Source organism: Aspergillus brasiliensis, assembly GCF_001889945.1.
Source record: "Aspergillus brasiliensis CBS 101740 unplaced genomic scaffold ASPBRscaffold_5, whole genome shotgun sequence".
NCBI lineage: Eukaryota > Fungi > Ascomycota > Eurotiomycetes > Eurotiales > Aspergillaceae > Aspergillus > Aspergillus brasiliensis.
The window spans coordinates 202,922-229,414 of record NW_027137446.1 but is presented as its reverse complement, the minus strand read 5'-3'; the positions used below and the strand labels follow the sequence as shown (position 1 = coordinate 229,414).

The following is a 26,493-nucleotide window of genomic DNA, read 5'->3' as shown; positions in this document are numbered from 1 at the left end:
GGATTGGTTTGCACTATGATCTGGTCTGATTGTTTTCTTTCTTCTTTCTTTTCCTTTCACATTCGATTTACACTCCGCTAGGTAGGAAAAGGCGCAATTGTTTTGGGAGTTCAGAGAGATAAGTACTGTATGCGTGTGCCTTGCAAATCGATGTTCTATTTGTTGAAATGTTTCCTTTTCTTACCCTCATCTATAAGTATTTCTCCGTTTTGGTTTCTAGATAGGCCCTGAAGGTGGTTAGTAGTCTCAGATTGCTGAATGTTATGCTAAGATCATTTCTTTCTGCTCTTCGTGTTGTGCAATCATTGATTACCGTTGCATCGATTCTTATGGCCGCAAGCAAGCATCCCCGCCTGAGAGCAGAGGTGTCAATTCAATAGTAACTAGCTTAGCTGAGTACCTAGAATATATTTATTCCCTGACACGGAAGATGTGATACCTCAAACAGCGACTGTTGATCATCACCAACTGCGAGCCAATGGTGAAAGAGCATATCGCTCCACCTATGCGGCGGCCCGGGTATGACATTCCTACTCCGTACAGTGGTAGTGCTAACAATTGGACTGGGATGCATGGGCCTGATCCGTCCGTTTGCTTAACTTGGACGCGTCGGCGCGTGCTTTTATTTACTATTTCGACTACTTCGACTACTTCATACTCGTCCTTATTCTGGTCTTTCTGTCGATTCTTTGAAGGATTAATTATATGATAATCACTTCCATCAATTGACCTATTTACAAGATATCGAACAACTTTATCAAAATGCCTGCCCGGAAGAGGACCTCCACCGAAATGGAGCCTGTGATCGCTACTGGCGCCGATAAAGAGAATCAGCCAGTGACAGAAGCACCACCGCCAACTGGTGATACGCAGAAAAGCTGCGACGAGATTCGACAGGAGATACGCGATTTCATCGCTTCAGGACAGATGAGCGCCAACGAGTTCCAGCGCGCGATTGACGTGTCTCCGCGGTCATATTCTGAGTTCTTGAATCAGCAGGGCGTCAAGGGCGCCCGGTCGGCGACGTATAAGAATGCGTTGAAGTTTTTTCAAGGCCGGAGCGGAGGTACCGTCGTGCCGTTGGCTGTGACACAGCCTGCGGCAACTACGGCGGGTAACGCCCCGAAGAGGACGAAGAAGAACCAGCAACCGAGTGCGGCTGCGGTTGATCTCTCGGATATTCACTTGGATGGGGAGGAGGATGGCAATGTGCCGATCTTCGATACGTGTGATGTGGTGAGGAGGAAGATCAGGGCGCATCTGCGCAAGCCTGGAGTGACGCAGGCAGGCTTCATGCGAGAAGCTTCGAAGGCGGCGTACCCGCAGGGTACGAAGAAGCTGAACGCTAGTTCGTTCGGGGAATTCCTCAAGAAGAAGGGCCCTAACGCCGGGAGCCAAGGGGCGGTCTTCTATGCGGCGTATGTGTATTTCGAGAAGTTGAGGCTCAAGAATGGCAAGCCGAAAGACGCATTTCGACTTGAGATGGAGAAGATCTGGCCGAATGGCTTCGAGCTCGATCATGCGGCCAACGGGAGGTTTTGGTGTGGTCCCAATAAGAGACCCTGGGTTGATAAGTATGGGTTGGTGCATTTTTCATGATTGTTACATGATTGTTACTGTTCGGCTGGTCTGCGCACCTCTCGCCTGAGATCATGCCCAAGAGTTGTGTTTTGTGTCCTTTGTCATATACTCAGTCTGACTGGTTATTGTTGAGCGAAAGTGGTGTTCACCCTGATGCTTCTTTTGGCTGTTCTTTGATTATTCTGCCATTGGCATCGATGCCCGCGAATAACTCGGATGCTGTACTTTCGTCCAGCTTCAGAGCAAGCTTAGGCCTCGAATAAAGTACGTCCCAGGTGAATGCAGGCTTTCCGCTTCTGGTATCGCAGCTCACGCGAGGAACTAGACAGGATATGCGTTTCCAAAGCCTCTGCATGAATCGTCGTGTGATGTTATGGGGTCGTCCGTCAACGTAGTTTTCGAAAGTATCCCCTTTCTGCGGTCCCTCCGTCAAAAAACCGGCATCTAAAAGCGACTCAGGGACAGAAGAAGCCCCAACTGCCTTTCGTCGTTTGGGTGGTGCCCACGGAATAGTCCCGGACATAAGACCCTCCAACACCTCGAGCTCCGAGTCAGGCAGCGGCGGAAACAGGTTATGTAGCGTCTGATTGTACCATTTCCTCCGGATGTTCCTGCGACGAGACGGGGCGAGCGGCTTCCCCCAAATATTCTCCGCGGGAATGACTGGCTCGACTTGTTTGGTGTAGTAGCCGGCATTCAACGTAGTGATCATCGAGTTACGGTTCTGAGCTTTCAAGAGATCAACCATGACCGAGGGAGGCCGCCATCCATCCTCGAACATCTCTGGTACGCCCTGCGCCACTGTCTGCGTATCCGCGGCATTCAAAGCGTCCACTGCGTCCGCTGGCGTGATCAATGCTTGTATGAGTTCCTGCCTCCGCCTCCCTCTGCGACCATAAGCTTGTTGCAGAACCTTTTCCAGCGGCTTACTATATCCCTCATTGGCTCGTCTCAGCAAAGACAATTGGTGTGTTGCTGACTTTCGGAGTAATAGAAGTCGATGTTGATCCGTCTCTTTCTTCTGGGTATACCGTCGGAATCGTTGGAGGATCTGGGCATGCAATGTGACTCTGGCGACGGGATCAGGGAGGTAGGAACATTCTCGGAGTAAAGAGCGTAGAAGATGCCGCCATGTTTCGGGAGGGATCTGAATGGCAGACATGATGCCTGGGATGCTATTACTTGATCTTCCCATTCGACTTCCTCCCCCAAGCTCGGAGTTGATTCCGCAGCACCGCGAGGCATATCCGACAGAAGCAGCAGGCGGTGAGCACGGATCACCCAAACAGGCAATAGATGTATTGAGGCAGCGATACGCGAAATCGGGTTAGCCGCGAACGCGACCGGAGCGAATAACGAACGCCCCCCGCGACTTCAATCAATTCATTCATTTCGCTGCTTTCTCCCCATTTTGTTCATGCAGGGCTATGTTGTACAGGATCACCTGAAAGAGCTGCATATAGAGTGGCTGTCGAACTACTTGTAAATTACTCCGGGCCGCTCAGGGCCTGACTGTCTCGCAAGAATCGGGCTCATTGACTTGTCTCATCCCTTCGCGGTCGGTGCGCTAGCCACGCGCCTCTCTCTTTTCGCGCGACGTTCCGAATTGCCTGGCCGCCGGTCAGTCAGACTGGAGCAGTAGATCCCAGGATAGGTGCAGTTCCCCACATGCTTTCGTGATTCTCTCATTCTGTCATGATGCTATTCACTTGTTGAACTGGCCCTGCTATTGGCTTATGGTACCTGCAATTCGTATTTATTAACATTTTTTTACTTTTTCCTTCGACAGAGAGCATCCAGCCTTGAGTCGGTGTCTGGGTCGGGCACCCTAACACTGCTGATTTACCGTTCCTTCAATGGCTTCCAATAACAATCACCCAGCTCGCCCAGGCTTACCCATGTCCTACTCGCAGAGCAGCATGAGCTCGGCCAATGGCATGGTATTTTCGCAATCGCAAATGGGCTCCTTCAACGCCTCCCAGTCGGTGTCGTCCACCCCTCGAGCTACGCCTCCTCCGAAGGGGTCGCAACAGTCGACAATGTCCTTTGGCTACTCGAATGGCCTTCCGCACGGCCCTCGGTCAAGTTTCGCAGGTTTTGAGGACATGAATGGGTATGGGACGATAATGTACCACGAAGAGTTCAAGCCTCAGATCTACAGGGTCGGTCTTCTCATTTGCGCATCCCCGGTTCCCACAGGACGTTATTAACTCGCTTTTTGCTGTGTCACAGGCTGTATACTCCAACGTTTCTGTTTATGAAATGGAAGTGAACGGTGTTGCCGTGATGAAGCGTCGCTCCGACTCGTGGCTCAATGCTACGCAGATTCTTAAAGTTGCCGGTGTGGTCAAGGCAAGGAGGACAAAGACATTGGAGAAAGAGATTGCAGCTGGCGAGCACGAGAAAGTCCAAGGAGGGTATGGTAAATACCAAGGGACCTGGGTCAACTATCAAAGGGGCGTGGAGCTTTGCCGTGAATACCACGTCGAAGGATTGCTGCGACCCCTCCTGGAATATGACCAGGGCGGTACAAACGGTACGGCGCAAGACTCACTCGACACCCCGACGAAGGAGCAAGCAATGGCTGCGCAACGGAAACGGCTGTACAGCGGGATGGATAATCGCGGCATGACCCAGCCTCAACAGGGCACGTTCTTCCAGAACATTTCTCGCACGGCTGCAACTGCAGTAAATGCTATGAGCAAGGCTCGCTTCGACTCACCTGCAGCTCGCGGAATCGACCAAAGGCGATCAAGTGTTATACGAAAGCCCTCGCACCAGATGAGCAGCCAGGAGACCCACATACCTATGAACAGTCAACAAAGCATGTACAGTGTCACATCTGATAGCGGTTTCGGGAACAATTTCCAGAGCAATGGCCGCTATGCCATGCACGACGGTACTAGCTTCGACCATGAGGAGCCAAACGAACCCCCGCGGAAGCGCGTCCGGTCTGCCTCCCACCAGGCGCCGTCGTTTGGACTTCCCTACGAGCACTCGACGGCTTCCATGGCCGAGCCAACACCAACTGAACCGAATGACTCCTTTTACCAAGATATGGATGTCTCAACATCGATAGTCGATGGTAGCAAGCGCGGCTTTGAGCCTTTGCCGCCCGCCACCACTCCAGAGAGATTCCAGAAAATGAAGCTTATCATGACGTTATTCCTCGACAAAAAGACTCGTGATTTCTCCACTCATCCAGCTTTGATGCAGTTGACGGGGGAGGACTTGGAAATTCCGTTGGATGAATACCGAAACAATGCGCTGCACTGGGCGGCAATGCTCGCTCGGATGCCCCTTGTCTATGCGCTTGTCGAGAAAGGAGTCAGCATCTTCCGTTTGAACGGGGCAGGTGAAACGGCACTGCAAAAGTCCGTAGGAACGAGGAACAACCTCGATTATCGGAGTTTCCCGCGTTTGCTGCAAGTGCTGGCTCCAACTATTGACATGGTCGATTACAGTGGGAGAACGATCCTTCATCACATCGCTGTTATGGCTGCTACGGGTGGCGGAGGTCACGTTTCTGCTAAACACTACCTGGAAGCCTTGCTGGAATTCATAGTCCGCCATGGTGGCACGTCATTGAGCCGGCAAACGCCCAATGGTGCCACGGAAAACGGAAAAGGTTTATCACAGGCTGGTGAGGTAATAACGCTCGGCCGTTTCATCTCTGAAATTGTGAATCTCCGAGATGATCAGGGGGATACCGCTCTAAACCTGGCTGGGCGCGCACGTTCTGTTCTTGTCCCCCAACTATTAGAAGTCGGGGCTGATCCGCATATACCGAACCACACTGGACTTCGGCCCGCGGACTACGGTGTTGGTGTAGATATGGTTGACGGCAACGCTCAGTCGCAGCAAGCTGGGCAGGGGGGTGACTCCTTCATGGACCAGCTGGAGAAGACGAAGAAAGAAATTTTGGATTGTGAGTGCTCTTGGGTTGAAATTCGCTTCATCTAAACTGACTTGAATAGCGACCTTGTCGCAAATCACATCGATCGTCCAAGAGGCATTGAGTGGTATTGACAGAGACTTGGCTTCCACCCTGGCTAAGAAGCAAGAAAAGTTCGACCATTGGCACTCGAAGATTCGAGAGTCAGCCAAAGCACGACAGATCGAGCAAAAACAGCTTGATGAGCTCAAGTCCAAATCGTCCGATCGTATAGAGCTTAGCAGACGGTTCAAAAATTTGGAAAAGTCTTCCGACGAGTTGCTGGTGGTTCTAAAGGGGATCCAGGGAGATTCATTAGATTTGTCGAAGAAGTGTGCCATTGGAGACGCCGACAAAGAACACGGGCTCGACATTGCCGAGTTTGAGGCCATCTTTCCCGAAACATTCGACCCTGCTTCTGGGTTTTCCGAGCAGCAGATGGCCTTCCTTCGCTCGCTCCCTACACCCGAGACCCTACAACAACGGGTGGAATCTTACGAAAAATTTAACGAGGAAATATTGAATGAGGTCGAGCGCCTCAAGTCCAAGAACGTGGTATTGGGGCAGAACTACCGGCGCATGGTCATGGCCTGTACGGGATGGACGGCCGAACAGGTGGACGAAGCTGCTGAGGGGCTGACACAATGTGTTAAAGAATTGAACGAAAACCCCGTCCCAGAAGATGAGGCTATCGAGATCCTGATGAAAGATCGTGGCCAGGACTGGTGAATTCTGTTGGGCGTGGTATGACACATGGGAATGTTATGGTACATATGTCTGGTTCGAATCCCCAGATTCGTCGAGGCTTTTGGGAGCGATACAGCGATTCTTGTTTATTGTTGCTACCGGTTGGCTCTTGTAAATCGAGGAGCATTGTTTATACGGCAGGGCTGCGGTGTTTGAGCATGTTTGCTTGGATGTTTAACGTGTTGACGTCTGTATTTGCAGATACCCCAGGGCACATATAATGGATTTGAACGGCTAGTCGGATGGCGATATACCCGACCAGGCGAATAGCTGTACAATTGAATACAATCATCATCTCCTGGTTTGACCTGCCTAGATTATGAGCATTGATCATATAGTCCGTTACTGAGCGTACAAGTGCGTGGCCATAGCAGCAATGGCGGTGAGATGGGTGCTACTCACAACGGATAGCATACTGCCACGTCCCAGCGTAAGGCGTCACCGCCTGGCGATGGCTTATCGATAAACCGGCAGAAAAAAGTGCAAAAAAGGCACGAAGCGGGATGGCGGGGTTCTCGCGGTCTCGCGTCCAGTCCTTCTTTTTCCTTCTCCAGTTGCTCCTTTGACCGTTTCTCCTCTGGTATCAGGCTCGCGGGGCAGTATCTTCATATAGGAACACACAAGATATGTTATACTGAGACAGTCGCTCCCGTCAATTCACTCAGAAATCCCCGACTTAAGGGTCTCGTGCCGTCTTATTAATTCATCGCATAGAAGCCTGGCCGGCAGATCGCATTGGTTTACAGCAGCACACAGATATTCTCGCTCTTCACCTAACGCATTTAACGATACCCCGTGGCGATCATTATGGGCGACGCTACTGTTACTTATCCCGCGTCTCTGAACACCCTGTTCGACGAGTCATCCGCGCTCCGGGAACAATATGACCCCATCCGCCTGGCAGATGCGGATATAGTGCCCCTTCTGCAGCTGCCCTCCGCGAAGGCAGTCTTCGGACATGATGCAGCAGATTCAGAGGCTCTCGGCCGTGTATCTAGCAAGGAGATCTCTTACACTACTTTCTTGACCGAAAAGGCAAAGGCTACCGCTCAAACACCAGTGGATGGCTTGACCTCTGAACAACAGCGCTCTCAATTGCTCTACATCGGTCTGGCCGCTCTGTTCGGCTTCCTGCAATCGAACGTCACTGGTCCTCCGTTGGAGTTCAGCCCCGCAGATGTTATCATTCCTGCTTCTCTGCGGCCGGACGCTGCGGCCCTCCGTGCCGTTCGTGATCATGTCATCCGTGACCTTTCGGTGGACGGTGAGGCCGCCTACAGGTTGACTCCTAATGTGGAATTGTTCGCTGTGGCAAAGGCTCTGCTGGTGGATGCTGATGTCCTTCAGGCCAACGGCCCGTTGGTGGCTCGGACGTCAAGGGTCCGTGTCAACTTCCTTCACCAGAAGATGCTGTCGGAAGTCACTGGCACGTTGCAGGATTCCATCTACGCCGATCTGGAGGAGCTTGAAAAGCTTGTTCTGAGCGACAAGTGTACTGCACAGGAGAAGGGACGGTTCCTTCTCGAAAGGGCTACCATCCACACTCACCACAGCTTTGATGCGAAGGCCAGAAAGGATCTCGAACAGGCTGCCGCGGAGCGGAAGTTCGAGTTTGCTTTAACCGGTAAGCTTGGGAAGAGGACCAAGTTCCAGGACCGTGATATCAGTCAGCTGGTCATCCTGGCTAAGAGCGCCGATGCCGCCGCGGAATCGGAGAGCGATAAGCCCTCTGTCCCGAAGAAGCTGGATCTTAATGATGACACCCTTCTCGAGTCTATTTCCTTTACCAAGTCGGATGCCCAGAAATCCGAAGACAAACAAGTGACCGTCCAGGAGGAGTCGAACCTCTCCCCTGCCTTGGCGTCTCTTGACCCTGGCGACCAGCCCAAGCTTGACCCCGTCGACTCTGCTATCCTCCTCGCTTTCGCGTCCGCTATCACAAACACCGCACCGGAGAACGGTCTCACCCGAGAGGAAACGCAGCCGTACGCGACCCGTGTGCTTGAGGGTGGCAGCTCGAACTGGCAGATCTACACCCAGGCCCTGTTGGTACGAAGCCGAGTCGAGGGCTACAAGGCCAGAACTGTCGAGAGAGCTGTCCTGCAGATGCAAGCTCTCGTCGACCAGGTCATCGCCGACACTGCCACCTCCGATGAGCAAGCAGGCACATCCTCCGAAGAGCCCACCACCTTCCTTCCTCGACCCGAGAAATCGGAATCCGCCTCCGCCGCCGAGCGTCTCGAGTACATCTGGATTCTGAGCTTCTCCACCCGCTGGAACCTGGAGGCAGAGCTTGCCACTCGCTGGGTCAACCTTGGAGGTCTGCGCACTGCTCTGGACATCTACGAGCGTCTACAAATGTGGGCCGAGGCTGCTCTCTGCTACGCCGCCACCGAACGAGAGGACAAGGCCAAGTTCCTCGTCCGCAGACAGCTCTACCAACCCACCGGCACGGACCCCGACGACGAAAACGAGAAGTTCGATGGACCCGAACTATCCCCTCTCCCAGCCGAAGCTCCCCGCCTTTTCTGCATTCTGGGTGACATCAACACCGACCCAGTCATGTACGAGCGCGCCTGGGAAGTCTCCAACAACAGATACGCTCGCGCCCAACGCTCCCTGGCCCGCCACTACCTCAGCCTGAAGCCCCCAGCTCTCGACAAGGCCGAAGACGCCTACCTCAAGAGTCTACACATCAACCGTCTCAACCACGGCGCCTGGTTCGCCCTCGGCTGCGTACAACTGGAGCTCCAGAAATGGGACGACGCTATCGACTCCTTCACCCGCACCGTCCAGCTCGAAGACAACGACGCCGAAGCCTGGAGCAACCTGGCAGCCGCGATCCTGCGCTCCCCCAAACCCGCAGAATCAACCGAACCCTTCCCCATCCCTGTCACCACCACAACCCCCGACGACGAAGAAGACGACGAAACCCCCAACCAACCCGCCCCAGAAGACCCCTACAAACGCAAACGTGAAGCCCTAGCAGCCCTCCAACGCGCCGCCCAACTCAAGCACAGCGACGTCCGCATCTGGGACAACGTCCTCACAGTGGCAGCCTCCATCCCCCCACCATTCACCCCCTTCCGCGAAGTCATCACCGCCCAACGTCGCGTCATCGAACTCCACGGCTCCAAGAACGGCGAAAAGTGCATCGACCTCCCCATCACAGGAATGCTCGTGGACCACCTCGTCACCGCATACAACTACTCCGATCTCCTCATCTCCATCGACGGCGACGATTCAAACTCAAAGGTTGTCCGCAGCGGCACCATCGCCGGCCAGATCCTCTCGCTCATCGACACCAACATCGTTCCGCTGATCACGCACTCCGCGCCGCTGTGGCTCCTCGTCGCCAGGGTCGAGGTGTTCCGCGAACGGCCGAGCATGGCCTTCGAGGCGCATGAGAAGGCGTGGCGGGCTACGGTTTCTTCGGCCTCCCAGGGCGCGTTCCAGATGGCTGATGAGAAGAGGTGGATGGAGATTGTCAAGGCCACGGAGAGGTTGGTTCGCGATGGGTATGCGCGATTTGGACCCATGGATAAGGAGGGTACAGAGGAGGAAATGGTCGCCAAGGATTGGAGGTTCAAGGCTAGGAGTGCGGTTAGGGGCATTTTGGGTAAGGGCAAGGAGTTTTGGGAGGATAGTGAGGGGTGGGAGAGGTTGAAGGAGTTGCAGAGTGAGGTGGGGAGTAACTAAGGAAATAGTTATGTGAGGGATGGTGTGCTGGTTCGAAAGAAAAAAGTATTATACTCCCTTTTGATTTTGTGATTGTGAAGAAGCAGCAGCAGCAGCAGCAGCAGCATATACATAGATCATTTATGAAAGTTCATTTGTTTGTTTGATACGTTAACCTCTATTAGTGAGAAGCGTTGGACGTAAATTACGCATCTAAAGTAGTCATTGTTACTACAAGTGTAGACGACGACTGACTACTCACCAACCTTCCTCTTCAACATCCCACAAAAGCTCTCAAACAAGACCGTATCCCTCCCCTTCAACCATCTCACTATAATCTTCACACCCTTCTCCTCAATGGCATCCTTCTTAACCTGCACCTTGAACCCCAGCGCCGCTTTCGTCTCATCGATCTCCCCCATCTCAGCCATCGCATCCGGGTTTTGCATCTTGCGACGCGCCTGACGAGACCAGACGTTCTGCATGGCAAACCCGACTCCCGTGGCGAGGTTCTTGCGCCACAGCCATTGGATGTGCAACGCGGAGAGCTCCGAGTCTATCTTAGTGCTTACTTCGTCGATAGAGTCGGACTGTGTGGTGAAGATGTATTCTGAGGGGAAGGGAAGGAGGTGTTTGGGGATGGCGGTGGTGCCTCGTGCTATGGACTAAATGCGTTGTTAGTTTATGCGCGCGCTTGATGGAATGGGAGGAGGGATATATCGTACGGCTATCGGACGGAGATCAGTCCATGACCAGGCGATGGCCCATCTCCGGGTCTTGTTTCCTTGGATGAATTCGGTCACGGCGTAGTTGTTGTTCTTGTGTTCGAGGAGCGCCTCGATGAGAACGGATACGCTGCTTAGCTTGCCTAGCATGGTGGTGTACCAAGTCACTCGTTCGCGGAGGCGCAGGCTTTCCTCGATCATGCGCGTGACGAAGGCGATTTCGCCGCCTGTGGTGACCATTTCTACTTCTGCGCCGGTGCAGGCCTATTTCATATTAGTGGGTGTTGAATGGGGTTGACGGGTCGGTCTTACTGTGAAGGGAGGTCGCTCTTTGGCTTCAGCGGAAGCTATTAGTTCGTCGCGGGAGGCGTAGAATGGGGGATTGCACATGGTGAAGTCAAGTCTGTGGAGGGTTAGTAGTATAAAGTGAAAGTGGATTTTGTATCTACCTGTCGACATTGAGCTTCGTGTCTAATGGAATCAGCTCATCTTTCGGGTCTGTCTGGATGATCTCAATGCGAGAATCAAGTTTGTTCGCAGAAACTGTCTCCCGCGATGTTCGGATATTGTCATTGTCGATGTCTGCGTACGTGTGAGATAAGGCGCATACAGTATAGTATGTGAACATACCTGTAGCGACGAAGCGCCAATGAGGTCGCATGGAACATCCTAGCAGGGGATAGATGCTGCAGCATCCTGTCCCACTAAACTAGTGGGTTAGCGACCGAGATCTCCGAAGTGGAGTGGTGAATTACATGTCAAGTCCAATAACTTCTCGGTCTGGGTCATAGTTATCACGGTATTCATCGCTAGTGGTGTCGAGCAGATCTTGCAGCCACAAGATGTAATTGAGCCTATACTGGGGTCAGATGCATTGCGCAATGCAACTAGTCTATAGACAGGCCATTCATTTACCTATTTGGGACCTGCACGTGTCCTTGTTAGCTGCAGGAACGGAAATCGGCAGCTGGCAGACGTACCGGTGGACACAGTCGATTCTCCGGAATTTCGACTTCCAGCTCAAAGTCGCGTTGCAGCAGACTCTTGGTCAATTGCCTGAGTACGTGTCAGTGGCAATGTTAGCTACCGTTCAGGTTAGTCTCTGACCCACCGAACAGCGTCCGGGTCGCTAAAGTCCAGCTGCCCATTAGATTTCAAGCTAGAGAAGGTTTAGTGACCTGAGACGAAAGTGAACACACAGGTTGCACCCGGTTGAACTGACTACTTTGCGAACTTGGGAGACTGCAAGGCAAGGGCCGTAAAGTCGACCTCATCCTTGTAGATATTGCGTGAGGCCCTCATCGTGTGCTACTGAATGCGAAAATGTTAGTGCTTCGTGCCACTGGTCAGGGACGTTGTGCACAGTGGACTGTGTGGTGCTGGACACAACCAATGGCTGCGGGTGGAGCGTACCGGAAATCCTCCCCCGATACGGTAGAAGCACGCTATTGCTAGGCGACCTATCGCTTGCTTTCGAGAAGAATGCCCAGACGGAGTCTCCGAGACCGCGTTGGCTGAAAACAGGGAATTGCTGTGGTGCGAGAGACACGATCAACGGAAGTTCTGAATGGAATGACATAAAATGACTGGCGACCAGTGACGACTGCCGTGCCTGAGGCGATAAGGCTGGGAGGGGAGTTTCTTTCAGGCACTCAGGCAAGTGATGTCATGCTCGGGTTGGATTCACCGGCCAAACTACTGCTTGATCTAAAGTCCTGTCGATGCCATTTATCTAGTCTTCTCTCTCCAGTGCTTTTCTGGAAAGTGGAAACTGTATTTTATTGCAGTGCGGCTTCTCTATAATCTGGATCTGCCCCTCCGCCGATCCTCCGATCTGAAACTTAACTCGTCCAGCGGTTCAGGCAGCATCGCAACCGATAGCTCCATCGGCATCGTGTGGTGGAGCCCGTGTTTCTTCCTCCCCCTCATTTTCCGTCCCTACAAGGCGGCTGCTCCAACAATTATTCTGCCTCCCTTCCTTCTCTCCTCAGTACCTCATTCTCTCCTGGGGCAGTCGATCGGATTACGCTGCAATCATGGACAAGTTTAAGCATAAGCTCGAGAACTTGGAGGAGCAGCTCAAAGGTCATTCTTGTCTCCGCTGCTGTGAATCCCACTAACCGCCCTCCGTCCCGACAGAAACCCACATCGAGGAGAAGGCTTTCCACCTCAAGCACAAAGTCGGCAAGTTCTTCAACATTGTCAACCCCAACCATCGCCATGATGAAGCGCACGAGAAGGCCACCGATGCCAAACGAACCGCTATCTCCGAATCCCACCGCTTCAAGTCATTCGCGCCCATCCGTGAGGGGAACAGGGTCAAGTGGTACGTTGATGCTCTGGACTACATGTGGGCCGTCTCAATGGCCCTAGAGGAGGCCAAAGAGACCATCTACATTGCCGATTGGTGGCTGTCTCCTGAACTGTTCCTCCGGAGACCCCCGTTCATGGCGCAGGAATGGCGGCTGGATCAAGTTCTCAAGCGTCGCGCCGAGGCGGGCGTCAAAATCTACGTGATTGTGTACAAAGAGGTCAGTCAAGGCGTTAGTCGCATCGTCAATAAGTGGCTAAAGGGTTATGAACTAGGTCAACCAAGCATTGACTTGCAATTCCGCCCATACCAAGCACGCGCTTCGCAATCTTTGTCCCGAAGGAAGCCCTGGTCACGGAAACATCAAAGTCCTGCGGCATCCGGATCACAACATCTTCGAGAATGCAGCTGACATGACCTTGTACTGGGTAAGTTGGGATTCGGACACTTCCGACAGCACGTTCTAACCTTCTTCAGGCGCATCATGAGAAGTTCATTGTCATCGACTATGCACTGGCTTTCATCGGAGGTATTGATCTGTGTTTCGGAAGATGGGACGCTCACCAGCATCCCCTGGCCGACGTTCACCCTTCGAACTTGCGGAATGAGGTCTTCCCCGGACAAGAATTCAACAACAACCGGATCATGGATTTCCAGAGCGTGGGCGACTGGCAGGCCAACGAAGTTAGCAAGGCAGAGTATGGTCGGATGCCCTGGCACGACGTTGCCATGGGCGTGATGGGTGACTGTGTGTATGACATCGCGGAGCACTTCGTCCTGCGGTGGAACTTCATCAAGCGGGACAAGTACAAGCGGGACGACAGTGTAGACTGGCTGATGCTCGAGGGTCGTACTGGGGACGACGAAGATCTGGTCGCGGTTCAGCGCCCGAAGTTCCCTTGCGGCGAGTACCTGCAGCACCCTCTCACCCCTCTAGATACGAAGCCACTCGGTCAACAAGGCTTTGCACGGGCGCAGATCGTGCGTAGTAGCGCCGACTGGAGCAGTGGAATCTTGACTGAACATAGCATCCAAAACGCTTACAAGGAGATTATCAGCCAGGCTCAACACTATGTCTACATTGAGAATCAATTCTTCAGTAAGTTTGTTCACTCCGAGCACTGCACCAACTGCTAACCCCACCAAGTCACTGCCACCGGAGACAAACAGGCACCCATCCTCAACACCATTGGCCAATCCATCGTCGAGGCTGTTGTGAGAGCTGGCAAGGAGGGCAGAAAGTTCCGAGTGATTATCGTGATCCCAGCCATCCCTGGATTTGCGGGAGACCTCCGGCAAAATGAAGCGACAGGCACCCGTGCCATCATGGATTACCAGTACAAGTCGATCTTGCGCGGTGAACACTCGATCTTCGGCCAGATTGCCGCCCAGGGCGTGAACCCCAGAGGTGAGTTGAACTTTGTGTCTGTTCCGGACGCTAGCTGACGTAGCTAGAACACGTTTTCCTGTTTAACTTGCGCGCATACGATCGTATCAACAAGACCCCTGCTCTTGTCAAATTGGAGTCAGAGGCGGGCGTGACTTACAACGATGTTCAACGTGGCATTGCCGAGTCTATCATGAGTGACAGTGTCCACCCGGCTATCGGCAAAGAGGGCGACAAGCATGAAGTGGGGTATGACAATGCACAACAGGAGAAGGAGGTTCGTCTCGCACGGCTGCGCAAGTACGAGGAGCAGCATGAGCGTCACAAGGAGCTGGAGGGCCTCAAGGGTAGCGACACCGTCGCCCACACCACCATGCTCAACGGCGGCAAAATGTCCGATGAGCCGTGGGAAGGCGATCCGGAGGCCGAGAAGGAGAACTTTGTACAGGAAGAACTCTACGTGCATGGAAAGGTGTGCATTGTCGATGACCGCGTTGTCATTTGTGGAAGTGCCAACATTAACGACAGAGTATATCCCCTGCTCCCTAAAACCTTTATATACACCATACTGACCAATAGTAGTCCCAACTGGGTTACCATGATAGCGAGATTGCTATTGTTGTTGAAGACGAAGACCTCATCGGCAGCACCATGGATGGCAAACCGTACAAGGCCGCCCGTGTCGCTGCCACCCTCCGTCGTCAGCTCTGGCGGGAGCACCTTGGCCTCCTCCCTGCTCAGAGCTATGACGCTTCTGAAGACCCGAACGCGAAACCTCCCTACATGTGCATGAACCACATCCTCGAGGGACCCGAAGACGACTTCGTCACCGACCCCATGAGCGACGAGCTCTGGGAGATGTGGACTGGCCGTGCCACCGTCAACACCGACATGTACCGCATGCTATTCCGCGCCGACCCTGACGATAATATCCTCACGTTCGACGACTACGACCGGTTCTGTCCTCGCGGCAATAAACAAGGTCACTTGTTTGATCCTTTCCAGCCGGTCAATGAGATCCGAGAGAAGCTGGATAAAATCAAGGGCCATCTGGTCTGGATGCCACTGGACTTCCTAAAAGATGCCAACATGGCCGAGCCTGGATTGGCGGTGAATCAAATCACAGAGGTGATACTACCTACCTACCGATTTATGTGTGAAACATGAGCTAACGTATCACAATTCTCACCCACAGAGCATCTACACTTGAGCTTCTTGCCTCATTACCGATTGTTAATCGACAGGTTGTAGCTACTTGCTTTACATACCTAGTACCTAATAGTACATACCATATCATACCCGCCATTGACGCCACACACTTAGCATGAAGGAAGAATCAAAAGGAGAAAAACGAACCATCTAGAAGACTACCTAGAGTACTAGACTCCACCCCGAAAGGGTCCGTGCCCACCACGGATCACCCATCACTCCTTGCCATCCCGTCTTTATCCCACCCCAAGCCCAATCCGATCCATGATCCATCCCATAAATCCTAAATCTATCTAAATCCTAATGATCCATAGTCCCAACCCAACCCAACCTCTCGGGATTCCAGAATAGTAAGCAAGTAGGTAAGAAAGTTTACCAGCGATGCGGAGTACATAAACCTTCCACGCAAGGGGGGAAAAGGAAGAGAGGGGGAGAGAGTGTTCCGAGGAAAAAGAGAGAAAAGAGAGACACACATACACATACCCATTTAAGACAACAATAATGAAGTAAGTACTATACAATCATCCACTCACTGACCCATTTATTCCTACCTAGTAGTTACATCCCACAGTAGAGAGAAAATTCCTGGGAACTCTAATTGCAAGGGATGTTTTATCCGGATGGAAACCCAATGTCCTATTTCCCACTTTGGTAATCGGGATTTGATATCTCGCATACTTAGGCCACTAAAGCAGTTTAGTACTTACAGTAGTGAGTAGGTAAGTAGGTAGGTGCTTACTTGGGTTGGTTTGGCTTGGTTTCAACCCAACTTTCCCTGGTACGGAGTAAGTAAGCATACTTATTTCATACATGCATGCATAACAGACAGATAGACAGTATCCCATTCCCTCCTATCCTACATATCTAGAACCAGGCAGAGTATGTCGGTAGGAAGATTAAAATATAACTCATACAAGTAAGTGCAACTTAGGTAGTAGCCAATTAGTTAGCTCCAATTCACTGAAGTCAGTAACTAACTAACTAACTAACTACATGCCCAGGTAATTATTTTATTGTTATTACTTTTTTCGAATTGACTTTCGATACCTCATGCATCAAGCCCGATGCGGTAACTTAACTATAACTGACTGGGTAGGGTTTGGTGAAATGCAAATTTCCTATTTGGTTCTCTTTCTTCCCCCCCCCCCCCTTCTCTAACTAGTTTTGCGGGTCGGCGGCTTCCCGGGGAGGGGGCCCACTTACTTGTCATTAAGGAATTGTCATCATTATTAGTATCATTATTAGTGGGGAAATTATTGACGGGGTGTCTATCTGTCTATCTATTTAGTTACGCTTTGGGGGTTAATTTATTTTTGGGTTAAGTGCTCCGTAGTTACTGTCTACTACCGTAGATAGTTTGTTTATCGTGTAAAGTATGTTATGTATGGGTATTAGGTAGTAGGTGTCTGAAGGGGTTCTCGTATGTCATGTCGCTTTTTAGCATGGTATGTGGAATTTACCAAGGGAACGGAATGTGTCTACAGTCTACGGATTGTGGTAAAAAGTCATGCCATTAAATTGCGTCGCCGCATTGTATTCCTGATAAGGATCTATAAAAGTTCATCTCTATCGCACAGAAGATTTCAGAAACAAACAGAAAAAAAGGGCCGAGTGTAATAAGACAAGGAATGCAAGGCTCTCTGAAAGGAGGCGCCGGCATAGGAATTGAATCACCAACAGACCGTTTGTTTCGGAACCTGAACACCAGAGCGATGCTGCTTTTTTGCGGCGAAAGTAGATCGTGGACATATGAAATTCCGGCCGTGGCTCTGCATCAGAAGGACTTTTAGGACTTTTCGTCGGGAAAAGAACATAAGTAAACAATGGCAGAAGCACGAAAGGGGGTCAAAAAACGAGTGGAGAGAACGATATTAGTGGTGGAGAATGGAGAGAGAAAAAAAAAAAAAAAAAAGGAACACTGCTTGCACCGCGTTTGCGGTTACGAGTCGAGGTGCACCTCCTTTGGTCGCAAGACATCGAGGAGTATCAAATCACAATCAGGTAGCCGCGGCTTTGGTGTTGATCGATTGAGATCTGGCCGGAATAGGAAGATATCCGATTGGACCAGACCACAAAGCAGAGGCGCACTTCCGTCGACCCTTCTCCGATCTGGGGCGCCAGCAAACCGAGGGGACAATGCGCAGATGCTGCAGAGATGGAGGAAAAATTTTCGACGAGCTGCAGGAGAAACGGAGCTGAATAGAAAAGCAAAGCGAAATGGAAAGCAAAAGATAATTAAAAGTCAAATCCCACAAAAAAGGCTGATAGGCTTTCGGCAGGTATGGCGCGAGGAGTGCTGCAAAAGGGCTTTTTCGAAGTTCCAGGAAATGTACGAATCAAACTAGGAACAGAGGTTAGCTTATAGTTCCACAACTGGTACACAGCCTCCCACAAACAATTGCAGTCAGGCCACTTGCGCACTTACCGATCAAGAGGCGATTCAGTATGCGTGACGTGATTCCCTCTTAGCCTTTGGCGGTGTGGCAGGAATTGCAGCGACAGTGGTTACAGATCTTGCAGCGCCAGATAGCGACAAACGGACCGGAGTTGCAGTCAGAGCATCGCCAGGTAAGGATATTCCCGTTTGTCGCCTGCACGATGACGAAAACGTGACCAGAGCATTGATTGGCCATTTCGTCGCTATTTGCAGTATGTTAGCAACCTTTCCATTCTGCGCTGCCTCCAAGACCTGGGAGCTATAACAAGGATCTCACATACTGATTTCTGCCACGAATGTGGTGGATGTGGTGATATGCGTGAATTGGGCAAAGTTGTAGTGGTACGAGGTATCTCTCGATATCCAAGGACCGAAGGCGAAGGGATGGAGAGCCCTAGAGCTTTCTCGATTGCAACGAAAGGTGGACGACCTGGTTATCCTTGAGTCTGTAGGCTGAAGGGCTGAGTAGAAGACCTGAAATGAGGAACGGCGAGGATGGAGATATATAAGAGTCAAGGAAGAGAAGAATGGACGGAAAGAGGAGAAGGATGTAGTTGTTGGTGATGGATGAAAGACAAAGGATGTTTGGGATGCGTCGCCATAGCTTTATATAGAGGACGAGGTTTCAAAATGGACCAACGTATGAGACATCTCCTTTTTAGTGATGCGATGGGTGCATTGCTTCGGATTGACCGTTGTTCAGAGAAGGTCCCAGCAGCTGTACGAGGTCCAGACTAGAAGCAGGTCTGCTGCATGGAATGGCTCTTTCCGTCGGCAGGGAATCGAGCTGCAAGTACCCGAGGCTGTCGACGGGTCATTAATTGGGTGGAGCAAGCGACAGAGAGTTGAGTGATGGATAACAAGCGACAGGGAAGAGGGTGTGAGGAAAGGAGAGGATCAAGCGATGTCAAACGAGAATGTGACGGACAAAAACAGAAATATGGGGAAGGTTGGAAGGAAGTGAACGAGGATGCAGATGAGGAGAATCGGGAAATAAGCTGTCAGAAAAAGGTATTAAGTAGTCAAGGAATCATAGCACTCTCCCTAAGTTACTGAGAGTGAAAGAGACAGAGATCCATGGGTGAGTGCCGGACCCCAAAAAGGCAAAAGAAAGCACACGACCAACCTACATCATCCTCACGATCACAGCCCATCTCCTATCCTAGTCAACCGCAAATCTGGGTCTGGGAAGCGCAGCACAAGCTAATCCAGGAACCTAGTCTAGAAGGAGTTGATCGAAGTGATATATCGCCGCCAGTGGACCCAACCAAGTGGGTGCGGAACTGTAGGCGACAGCCGCTTATTCCTTAATTACTTTTTCCCTTTCTATCTTCCCTTTTGTGGGTTGCTTTCTTTTTCTGCTTTGCGCTCGAAATCTTTTAAGCTTTCGCCCCTAAAATTAGGATTTCCCCAGGGAGGTCGACCCGGGAATGGATCTCTTGGATCTGGGCCCCCATTCCCGATTCATGCGCTTCCGTTCGGGGGCTGGAAGCTGGTTCCAGCCCTGCGGTGCGCTGATGCTTTGGCGTGCAGATCTGCCCCGACGCTGCTAATATGTCTATCCAGTATCCAGGTTCTTGAAAGCATAGGCCATCCTGATGGAGCATCAAGTAAATTCTTATACTCATGATGGTGGTTGTTCATGTTGTGCCAAATCTCCCCATCTGCACCCTCCTTCCTCCATCTCGTCGAGGCAGCCGCCAAATTGATAGAAGATGGGGCTCGTCCGAAGAAAAGTAACTGGGAAATGATAGACAATTCTTTGCCATTTCGGTGATAAGAAAAAGTATCCTGTTTGTCACTCTGAATTTTTGGAAACGTCATGCCCAGCCGATTTGGGAAAGCCGGACCATCTTAGTGTCGTTGGTGAAGACCAGCTCATCTCCGGTCTATCTCATCAGGATGACCCGTCTGGTGAGCTTCTAGCAACTTGTTTGATCATGTAACATCACCGAGCTGCTCCGGTTGTCAACCGACAGTGCCTTTCCAGTCAATTCGACTCCTCTCACGGCCCACGACAGGAGCATCCATCGCCGTCCTGTTACAGTCGATCCACCATCACCAGCAGGGATTCCCCGACCGGACAAACAACAAATATACAGGCACATCTTTTCGCCATCAAGCCAAGATCTGCATCGCATCGTCCTTTCATTCATAACCCTCTTCGTACCTTCGACACCTGCACCCATCCTTCCGTCTGCATATCCTTGACTCTACCTGCACCCCCTCTCAATGTACGATGCAAAGAACGTTCCGGGCGTTGAGGGTAAAGAGTTCCCGGCCAACTAAGATTCCTTGATGATTTAGTCTCTCCTCCTTCTCGGGCTCCTTGCTGATCCTTGGCCGATCGCTCCGGGCATTTGCAGAGGACCCGCGGGCCCGCCAACCAGGTACATTAATGAGTGGCTTGCTGGAGGGATTGTCCAGTTTCCAGCGATACCTCTAAGGTTATTTCAGCCACTAGTCCACTAACCTCTGAAGTGGCACACAATTTCGGGAATGGCAAGCTGAGGTATAGAAAGAAAAAGAAAAAGAAAGAAACGAAATAGAAAAAAAAAAGAAAAAAAAACTCTGTCTGGTGTGACAAAAACGGGCCTGCCAATCCTGCAAGCCCGTACTTTTGTCCATTGCGGCTGGCCTGTTTCTCAAACCCGTCATCGCTCGTTAATTTCCTCACTTTTTTTTTTTTTTTCAAAGCGAGGCCCGGAGGATAGTTGACCTGCGGAGAATCCTCCGCTCACCCAAATTCGTCGGACGCGTCGATCCCTTCAACTGAGTCGCTGAATGCCAGGGGTCCGCTCCATCTGGAGGTGCTAAATGCTTTGGCGCTGGATCTAGTCGGAGAGCCGGCTGGTACTAAGGAGTAAATTCAAATTGCCGCGGCAAATCACAGGGGCCCATCGCTCCAAGTTGACGTCTCTGGGGCGCTCACGCCCAGATTGACTAGGTGTCTGACTGCCAATGAACTGAATGGGCACGCGGTGCGTCAAATGCCCCGAGCTTTCCCCTCTTAATCTTATGCTCTTATTCAGGCATGACACTGGCTCGCAACTCGGCTCGGCGCTCAGGCCAATTTTTACGCACATGGCTGGTAGTTGTCGTCTGTCGTGAGATGTGTGACTGTTACATAAAATTCGTACGGCATCAGCCTGGGCCAGAAGCAATGGGCTCCCTGCTGATGACTTCCGGGGGATGTTTGAAGAGCCACGCCGCGGGCTGAAAGGTGCGGCATGTGTAAAACATCCGAGTCGTCCAAGTCGCGCTCCACGGTTCGTGGTCCATGGGTACCCCTGTCGGGGACCCAGCGAACAGCAAAATGCAATAGGATGGTATATCGCCGGACTGGTTTTGGTGCACCGAATGGTCGACTTAGTTTCACAGACCTTGGAGGGGACAGCACCCGCTTTTCTTCTCAATCAGGTAATGGCGAATTCGTCCCTAGTCGAAACTCGAACATTTGACTGCATGCTTCCCTGATCTACCGGGAGTGGCTCCCGGGCATATTTCTGGACCGGTCCCTACTAGTGTTGCCCCTAGGACCACTCCGTCTCCCATGGTGCTGGGCTTCGAGCTGCGTAGCGTGGTCCCGGTGACGCAAGGTACTTTTGGCTTCTCGATACGTCTTTTTGTTACCTTCCTATCATCAGAGTCGGAAGGGCGCCGGCCCCCACAGCCATCAAGTTTTTTCACAAATCCCATTCGTTCGATGACCTGCCAAATGTGTAGTCCTGCGGTGGCGCCTGTAAACGAGCTGTTTGGGATCCATGTTCGACCGGGCTAGAACAACGGCATTATTTCCCTTGATTCTGATATCACGTACGAATGACCGGGGAGAGTTTAACTGATTGCCATAGCTGATTGTCTTCGCGCAGCTGCCAATTAATCGGAACTTGCATGTCGGGGGCTCTCTCGGTGCTTCCGGAAAGTGGCATCAACATTGGATAACATCACCCATCGCCATCTCGGCAAGCGGAAGGTACTGGTGTCAGGTGCAGCACGCAGTGAATGCTGTCGCCAACCAACATGTACAAGTTGTGCGCTCAACACTCGGCCTCATGCACACCGCCATTATTGTCATTAAACCTGATCACCAAGGATCCCGAAAACATACCCACTGACTGGAACCGGACAGCTGCCCGGCCGTTCCGCTGTACGACCTCTGATAGCCACTGAATGGAAACAAGTGTGAGGCGTCTTTCAGCTGGCTCCTGTCAAGCCAAACTGCCGAGATTACAGGTTAGATCTCTTTCTGCCCCCAACCCTGTTAGAACGATGTTAAACCTCGAGTAAGTTCCACCCGGGGGATACAGACACCCCATCCTGGGAGGCACTGGAGCTGAAATGGCGGAGTAAAGACCATCACGTCACAAAAGATCGATCTATGTGTGTGGAAAGCCAAAAATTGTAATATTCCAAAAGCTATACTTGTAAAAAATCTACACTTAAAAAATACTGTAATGTCCGAGATGTTCTCTTGCATCAGTTCCACTGGCCAAGGCCGCAGGATGGAAATCCAAGAAACTGATGCCTTCATTCCTCGGCCAACCTTGTACAGCACCACTACCGTCACACACCAAATGGTATGAAAAGATAATAGGCCGAACAAGATTGGACAAATGATCTCCCAACGCTCCGTTAAGAACATCTTGTGACCTAGGTCCAGAGAATTATCCCCTTCCCAACAAGATGCTCCTGCAGTACCCAGAGTGGACTGCATCGCTGGTGTAAAGTTGTGACGTGTTTCCTCAATTTCCGTGCCATTGCAAATTGACCGGTCTGAGCGCACCTACGCAAAAAGCAGAAATGACAAGGGGAATAACAGCCTTGATCGTAAGGGCTAATGAGACTAGGGTTCCGGGCCCCGGCCTGATTGATTTGACAGTAGTGCTAGTCTTCATGATCGACGAGTGTAGCTGGCTGGTATTCGCAGCCGTCGCTCGGACACACCGTACGGTTGGATTTTAGCTTTAGTCATGAGTTGTGAGTGAGAAAAGGTATCCTGATGTTATCATCGTATATGATGATGCTTGCGACGCATAAATCGAAGCAAAGGAAGTCGCCATGCGCTGTACGGAAAAGAGGAAGAAGTCATCAATTTTACTCGTCACTGTCTTTAGTCATCATCTTACCGAAGTCCAGGCTTATTATAGTGTTGCCAGGAATACTCGGGAAGGAAATTGGAAAAGAAGGGAAGGCAAGGAGCGCCAGGACCCTTCGGATGCCCAAGGCTGAAGCCAATTGACAACCCCGAATCAGTCAGTAAGGTGGAACAATGCCGAAACACTTGGACAAATTAGCAATCATCCTGTATCAAGTTTAGAAGGCAACTAACCTTTCACCGTAATGATGGCGTCTGATGCTTTCAGCCAAGAGACTTGAAATATCAATGACAATCAACTTCTTTGACCTCTTCACCACCTGCGGTGGAACAGGGAAGCTATTCGTGACGACGATGTGGTCAATCGACTCACAAGCCTCCATTTGTTCGAGGGACTCCTCCGTGAACAGGCCATGGGTGGCAATGCAGTATACCTTCTTGGCGCCACCCTTCTTCACTACAGTCTCTGCTGCCGCAGTCCATGATTTACTCTTGTCGATCATATCATCGACAAGGAACACAGTCCTATCACGGACGTCACCGACCAGCGTGATAGTCTTTTCCTGCTCAACGTGCTTTCCAGCGCTGCCCTCTTCGTCCGAAGATTCAGCAGCATCGAATGAGCCACCTAGAGCATGGTCGCCAGGAAGGGAAGAAGTGTTGGATATGAGAGAGTTCACCATTGAGTCGGGCACCGTCTCGGGCTCATCCCGGCTGGCATTCTGCCCTGGGGTGGTTTCCCCCGAGGCGGGATGCGAAGTAGGGCCGGTTGACGGGTAGTCGTCGTCCACCAGGTGACCTTGAACAAGCCGCCCGGTGATGACCTCCCGCACTCGCACATCAGTATACTCATGTGCAGCTTCCAACTCCGACGGGCGACGAGCGCCTGAGGGAGTTTCAGGGCGCAAGTAATTTGCCGCTACGAGAGACTCCATGTTGGTGTTTGGTTCACCCCTGAGATCTCCGGATTGACTGCAGTCACTAGTTCCACTTTGTAGGTGGAGAGTGAAAGGGTCCTGGTCCTTGTCCTTGGCGACGGGGGTACTCTCTTCCTCGATAGAATCGAAAAAGACAGTACTGTCCGTCATAGCCAGAGGTACCTTCGGACGCCTCCTATCAGTCGTGACGATGCCAAAGTTGAGCTTGAGTGTATCTGCTAGCGAGGTGACACGCTTGGTGCCTCCTGCATTCTTGCTGACCACAACAGCTTCGCGCCAACCCGGCACGTTCATACGAATCCAGCGGGCGATGAAGGGCTCGGCGAACAGGTTATCCACGGGCTTTCCGAAGAACCCCTGCATTTGGGATGCCTAGCGATCACGTTCATAAGAACTCCATCCATGCCACGCAATAAAGCATTTGCGAAACCAGCGCAACAGACAGATCGCCTTGTGACTCACATGCAGATCCAAAGTTATCACATGGTCCACCCCAGCGATCGAGAGAAGGTTGGCCAACATGCGGGCAGTGATGGCACCACGGTGACTCTTCTTCTTAGACTGGCGGGAGTACGGGAAGTACCTCGTTTGTGTCAGCATCAGACGTGCAGCCATGGAGTCAAGTAAAAGCATACGGCATGACCGCTGAATGTAAGAAGTATGGGTCAGCCAACAACAAGATTGGATTGGCGGGGAAGATGTCCGCACACACCTGTGATAGATTTTGCGGACCCGCCCTTGCAGGCAGAGATCATGATCAAGAGTTCCATGACACTGTCATTAATCTTTCCGCTGCCGCTCTGGACGATGTAAACATCTTGGTTACGCACTGAAACCCCGATGTTTACACTGGTCTCGCCATTGCTGAATTTCCCAAGATCGGCACGAGCCGGCTGGGTCCCCAGGCGTTCACAGATGGTTTCAGCCAGGAGGGGGTGGGAGGTCCCTGAGAAGATCTGTACTCCCCGCATCTTAGAATTGTGATGAACTAAAAGACATAGACCATTGATCAAGAGGGAAGAGAAGACAAGGTAGGCAGCAAGATCATCTCAAGCGCCGGAAGGGAGGGAAGCAAGGAGAAAGAAAGAAAAGGAAGGGGAAGGGAGAAGGGGAAGGGAGAAGCGGAGGGAAATGAAAGAAAAAGAAAATTAGTCCGGAGTTTTCTCGTCGGGAAAAATTTCAAGTGGAGGTTCGAAAACGAAAGCAATTTGGGTTCCTGTGGCTCCCCGTACTGGAGCTCCCCCACTTGCTGCTTTTCCACCAAACCGTCGGAGTGTGAGATAAGCTCCCTGTAACCCCGCGGTCAAGTGAGTTAAAACTGGCCTGCACATTGTCGAATCATGGCACACAGATTCCCTCCCGTTCAAGGAGGAGGCTCCCTCATAGTCGCCTGGCAGGCGAAAGCGAAACATGTTCTGGTTGTCGGTGGTGGAGAAGTGAGCCTCCCCCTTGCTTAGACCGTTTGTCCTGACTCATTATATATAATTCTTGCTTACCGAGGACTTCAATCGCCTCAGGTGGCTGCAGGTCGCATCCTCCACGCCCTCAATGCCGATGCCAAAGTAACCGTCGTCTGTCCTACCGCCGGTCTTAATGATGAAGTGGCATTCAGGGTAGCAGAGGGACAAGTAAATCACATTGATAGGAACTTTGAGGCTGCCGATTTGGAAGGCGCAGATATGGTGCTCTGTGCCATTGATGACCCAGACGCCTCGACACAGGTCTGGAAGCTCTGCAAGGAGAAGCGGATCCCTGCAAACATAGCTGATGTACCGTCGGAATGTGATTTTTACTTTGGTAGCGTACATCGCGATGGGCCATTGCAGATTATGGTCAGTACCAATGGGAACGGACCCAAATTGGCCAGCATTGTCCGCAAGAAGATAGCGGACACCCTCCCCGATAATATGGGTGCCGCCATAGACAACGTGGGCAAGCTGCGGAGGAAGCTGAGAAAGATCGCCCCCAATCCTGACCAAGGCCCGAAACGAATGAAGTGGTACGCTTGTCCTAGTCTTGCCATGCTTTCGGTACGATGGCCTCCCCCCCACTGATCGATATTATAGGATGTCTGGACTTTGCGAGTCATGGAGCTTAGAGGACCTTGTTCAGCTGGATGACTATGACATGGACTTTCTTTTGACCCATTATGCATCCGGAGAGATCCCAACCCTGGATGAAATTCGGTCCTTATGATCAGAACCATTCAGTAGAGACCTTGTAGCACTTTAACCGATGTTGGCCTCGCAAGGCCTACCGCAGCTCGCCCATGCCTAAGGGCACATGCCAGTTTACTGATAATGGCTCAGTGACTCAGACCGATCATAACGGAAACGCTCCCATGATAATTGCTATTTTGTACATAGAATATAAGCCCGTTGAAATCAACAGCCTCAAAGGGTAATAATTGAAAATGATGCAATGCTGTGCTAGGTCTACATCAATACT

The 26,493-nt window shown here is 51.5% G+C and overlaps 10 protein-coding genes across 10 annotated transcripts; 7 read left to right on the top strand and 3 right to left on the bottom strand.

Moving 5' to 3' along the window:
* Positions 1-762: 762 nt before the first annotated feature.
* Positions 763-1,599, top strand: ASPBRDRAFT_124694 (uncharacterized protein; the record flags this gene model as incomplete). Its single annotated transcript, XM_067617719.1, has 1 exon — positions 763-1,599. One exon carries the CDS (start codon positions 763-765, stop codon positions 1,597-1,599), a length of 837 nt encoding a protein of 278 aa, XP_067479602.1.
* Positions 1,600-1,726: 127 nt separating this feature from the next.
* Positions 1,727-2,743, bottom strand: ASPBRDRAFT_54211 (uncharacterized protein; the record flags this gene model as incomplete). The annotated part of the gene is made up of 1 exon (XM_067627194.1): positions 1,727-2,743. One exon carries the CDS (start codon positions 2,741-2,743, stop codon positions 1,727-1,729), a length of 1,017 nt encoding a protein of 338 aa, XP_067479601.1.
* A 736-nt stretch (positions 2,744-3,479) lies between these two features.
* Positions 3,480-6,244, top strand: ASPBRDRAFT_124725 (putative APSES transcription factor (MbpA); the record flags this gene model as incomplete). Its single annotated transcript, XM_067617723.1, has 3 exons — positions 3,480-3,743; positions 3,814-5,509; positions 5,559-6,244. 3 exons carry the CDS (start codon positions 3,480-3,482, stop codon positions 6,242-6,244), a joined length of 2,646 nt encoding a protein of 881 aa, XP_067479600.1.
* Positions 6,245-6,672: 428 nt separating this feature from the next.
* On the top strand, positions 6,673-10,092 carry ASPBRDRAFT_536551 (tetratricopeptide repeat protein). The gene has a single exon (XM_067627106.1). The coding sequence runs from the start codon at positions 7,070-7,072 to the stop codon at positions 9,959-9,961; it is 2,892 nt and encodes a 963-aa protein (XP_067479599.1). The 5' UTR covers positions 6,673-7,069; the 3' UTR covers positions 9,962-10,092.
* Positions 10,093-10,110: 18 nt separating this feature from the next.
* On the bottom strand, positions 10,111-12,455 carry ASPBRDRAFT_42038 (DUF890 domain protein). The gene is made up of 11 exons (XM_067624721.1): positions 12,079-12,455; positions 11,888-11,976; positions 11,777-11,824; positions 11,646-11,721; positions 11,581-11,591; positions 11,421-11,519; positions 11,296-11,369; positions 11,115-11,247; positions 10,978-11,068; positions 10,666-10,929; positions 10,111-10,605 (listed from the first exon to the last, which is right to left on the bottom strand). The coding sequence occupies exons 2-11, from the start codon at positions 11,965-11,967 to the stop codon at positions 10,195-10,197; spliced, it is 1,287 nt and encodes a 428-aa protein (XP_067479598.1). The 5' UTR covers positions 11,968-11,976; positions 12,079-12,455; the 3' UTR covers positions 10,111-10,194.
* Positions 12,456-12,701: 246 nt separating this feature from the next.
* pldA (putative phospholipase PldA) lies at positions 12,702-15,530 on the top strand (the record flags this gene model as incomplete). Its single annotated transcript, XM_067622645.1, has 7 exons — positions 12,702-12,750; positions 12,805-13,196; positions 13,252-13,404; positions 13,454-14,075; positions 14,124-14,384; positions 14,432-14,892; positions 14,946-15,530. The coding sequence occupies 7 exons, from the start codon at positions 12,702-12,704 to the stop codon at positions 15,528-15,530; spliced, it is 2,523 nt and encodes an 840-aa protein (XP_067479597.1).
* Positions 15,531-17,292: 1,762 nt separating this feature from the next.
* On the top strand, positions 17,293-17,977 carry ASPBRDRAFT_536536 (uncharacterized protein). The gene has a single exon (XM_067627105.1). It carries the CDS (start codon positions 17,396-17,398, stop codon positions 17,915-17,917), a length of 522 nt encoding a protein of 173 aa, XP_067479596.1. The 5' UTR covers positions 17,293-17,395; the 3' UTR covers positions 17,918-17,977.
* A 4,055-nt stretch (positions 17,978-22,032) lies between these two features.
* On the top strand, positions 22,033-22,595 carry ASPBRDRAFT_175357 (uncharacterized protein; the record flags this gene model as incomplete). Its single annotated transcript, XM_067619801.1, has 2 exons — positions 22,033-22,159; positions 22,429-22,595. The coding sequence occupies 2 exons, from the start codon at positions 22,033-22,035 to the stop codon at positions 22,593-22,595; spliced, it is 294 nt and encodes a 97-aa protein (XP_067479595.1).
* Positions 22,596-23,261: 666 nt separating this feature from the next.
* On the bottom strand, positions 23,262-25,016 carry ASPBRDRAFT_195069 (ribose phosphate diphosphokinase subunit PRS1; the record flags this gene model as incomplete). The annotated part of the gene is made up of 5 exons (XM_067620824.1): positions 23,262-23,292; positions 23,342-24,417; positions 24,508-24,628; positions 24,681-24,690; positions 24,758-25,016. The coding sequence occupies 5 exons, from the start codon at positions 25,014-25,016 to the stop codon at positions 23,262-23,264; spliced, it is 1,497 nt and encodes a 498-aa protein (XP_067479594.1).
* A 369-nt stretch (positions 25,017-25,385) lies between these two features.
* ASPBRDRAFT_123982 (bifunctional precorrin-2 dehydrogenase/sirohydrochlorin ferrochelatase MET8) lies at positions 25,386-26,241 on the top strand (the record flags this gene model as incomplete). Its single annotated transcript, XM_067617653.1, has 3 exons — positions 25,386-25,481; positions 25,563-26,044; positions 26,112-26,241. The coding sequence occupies 3 exons, from the start codon at positions 25,386-25,388 to the stop codon at positions 26,239-26,241; spliced, it is 708 nt and encodes a 235-aa protein (XP_067479593.1).
* Positions 26,242-26,493: the final 252 nt, after the last annotated feature.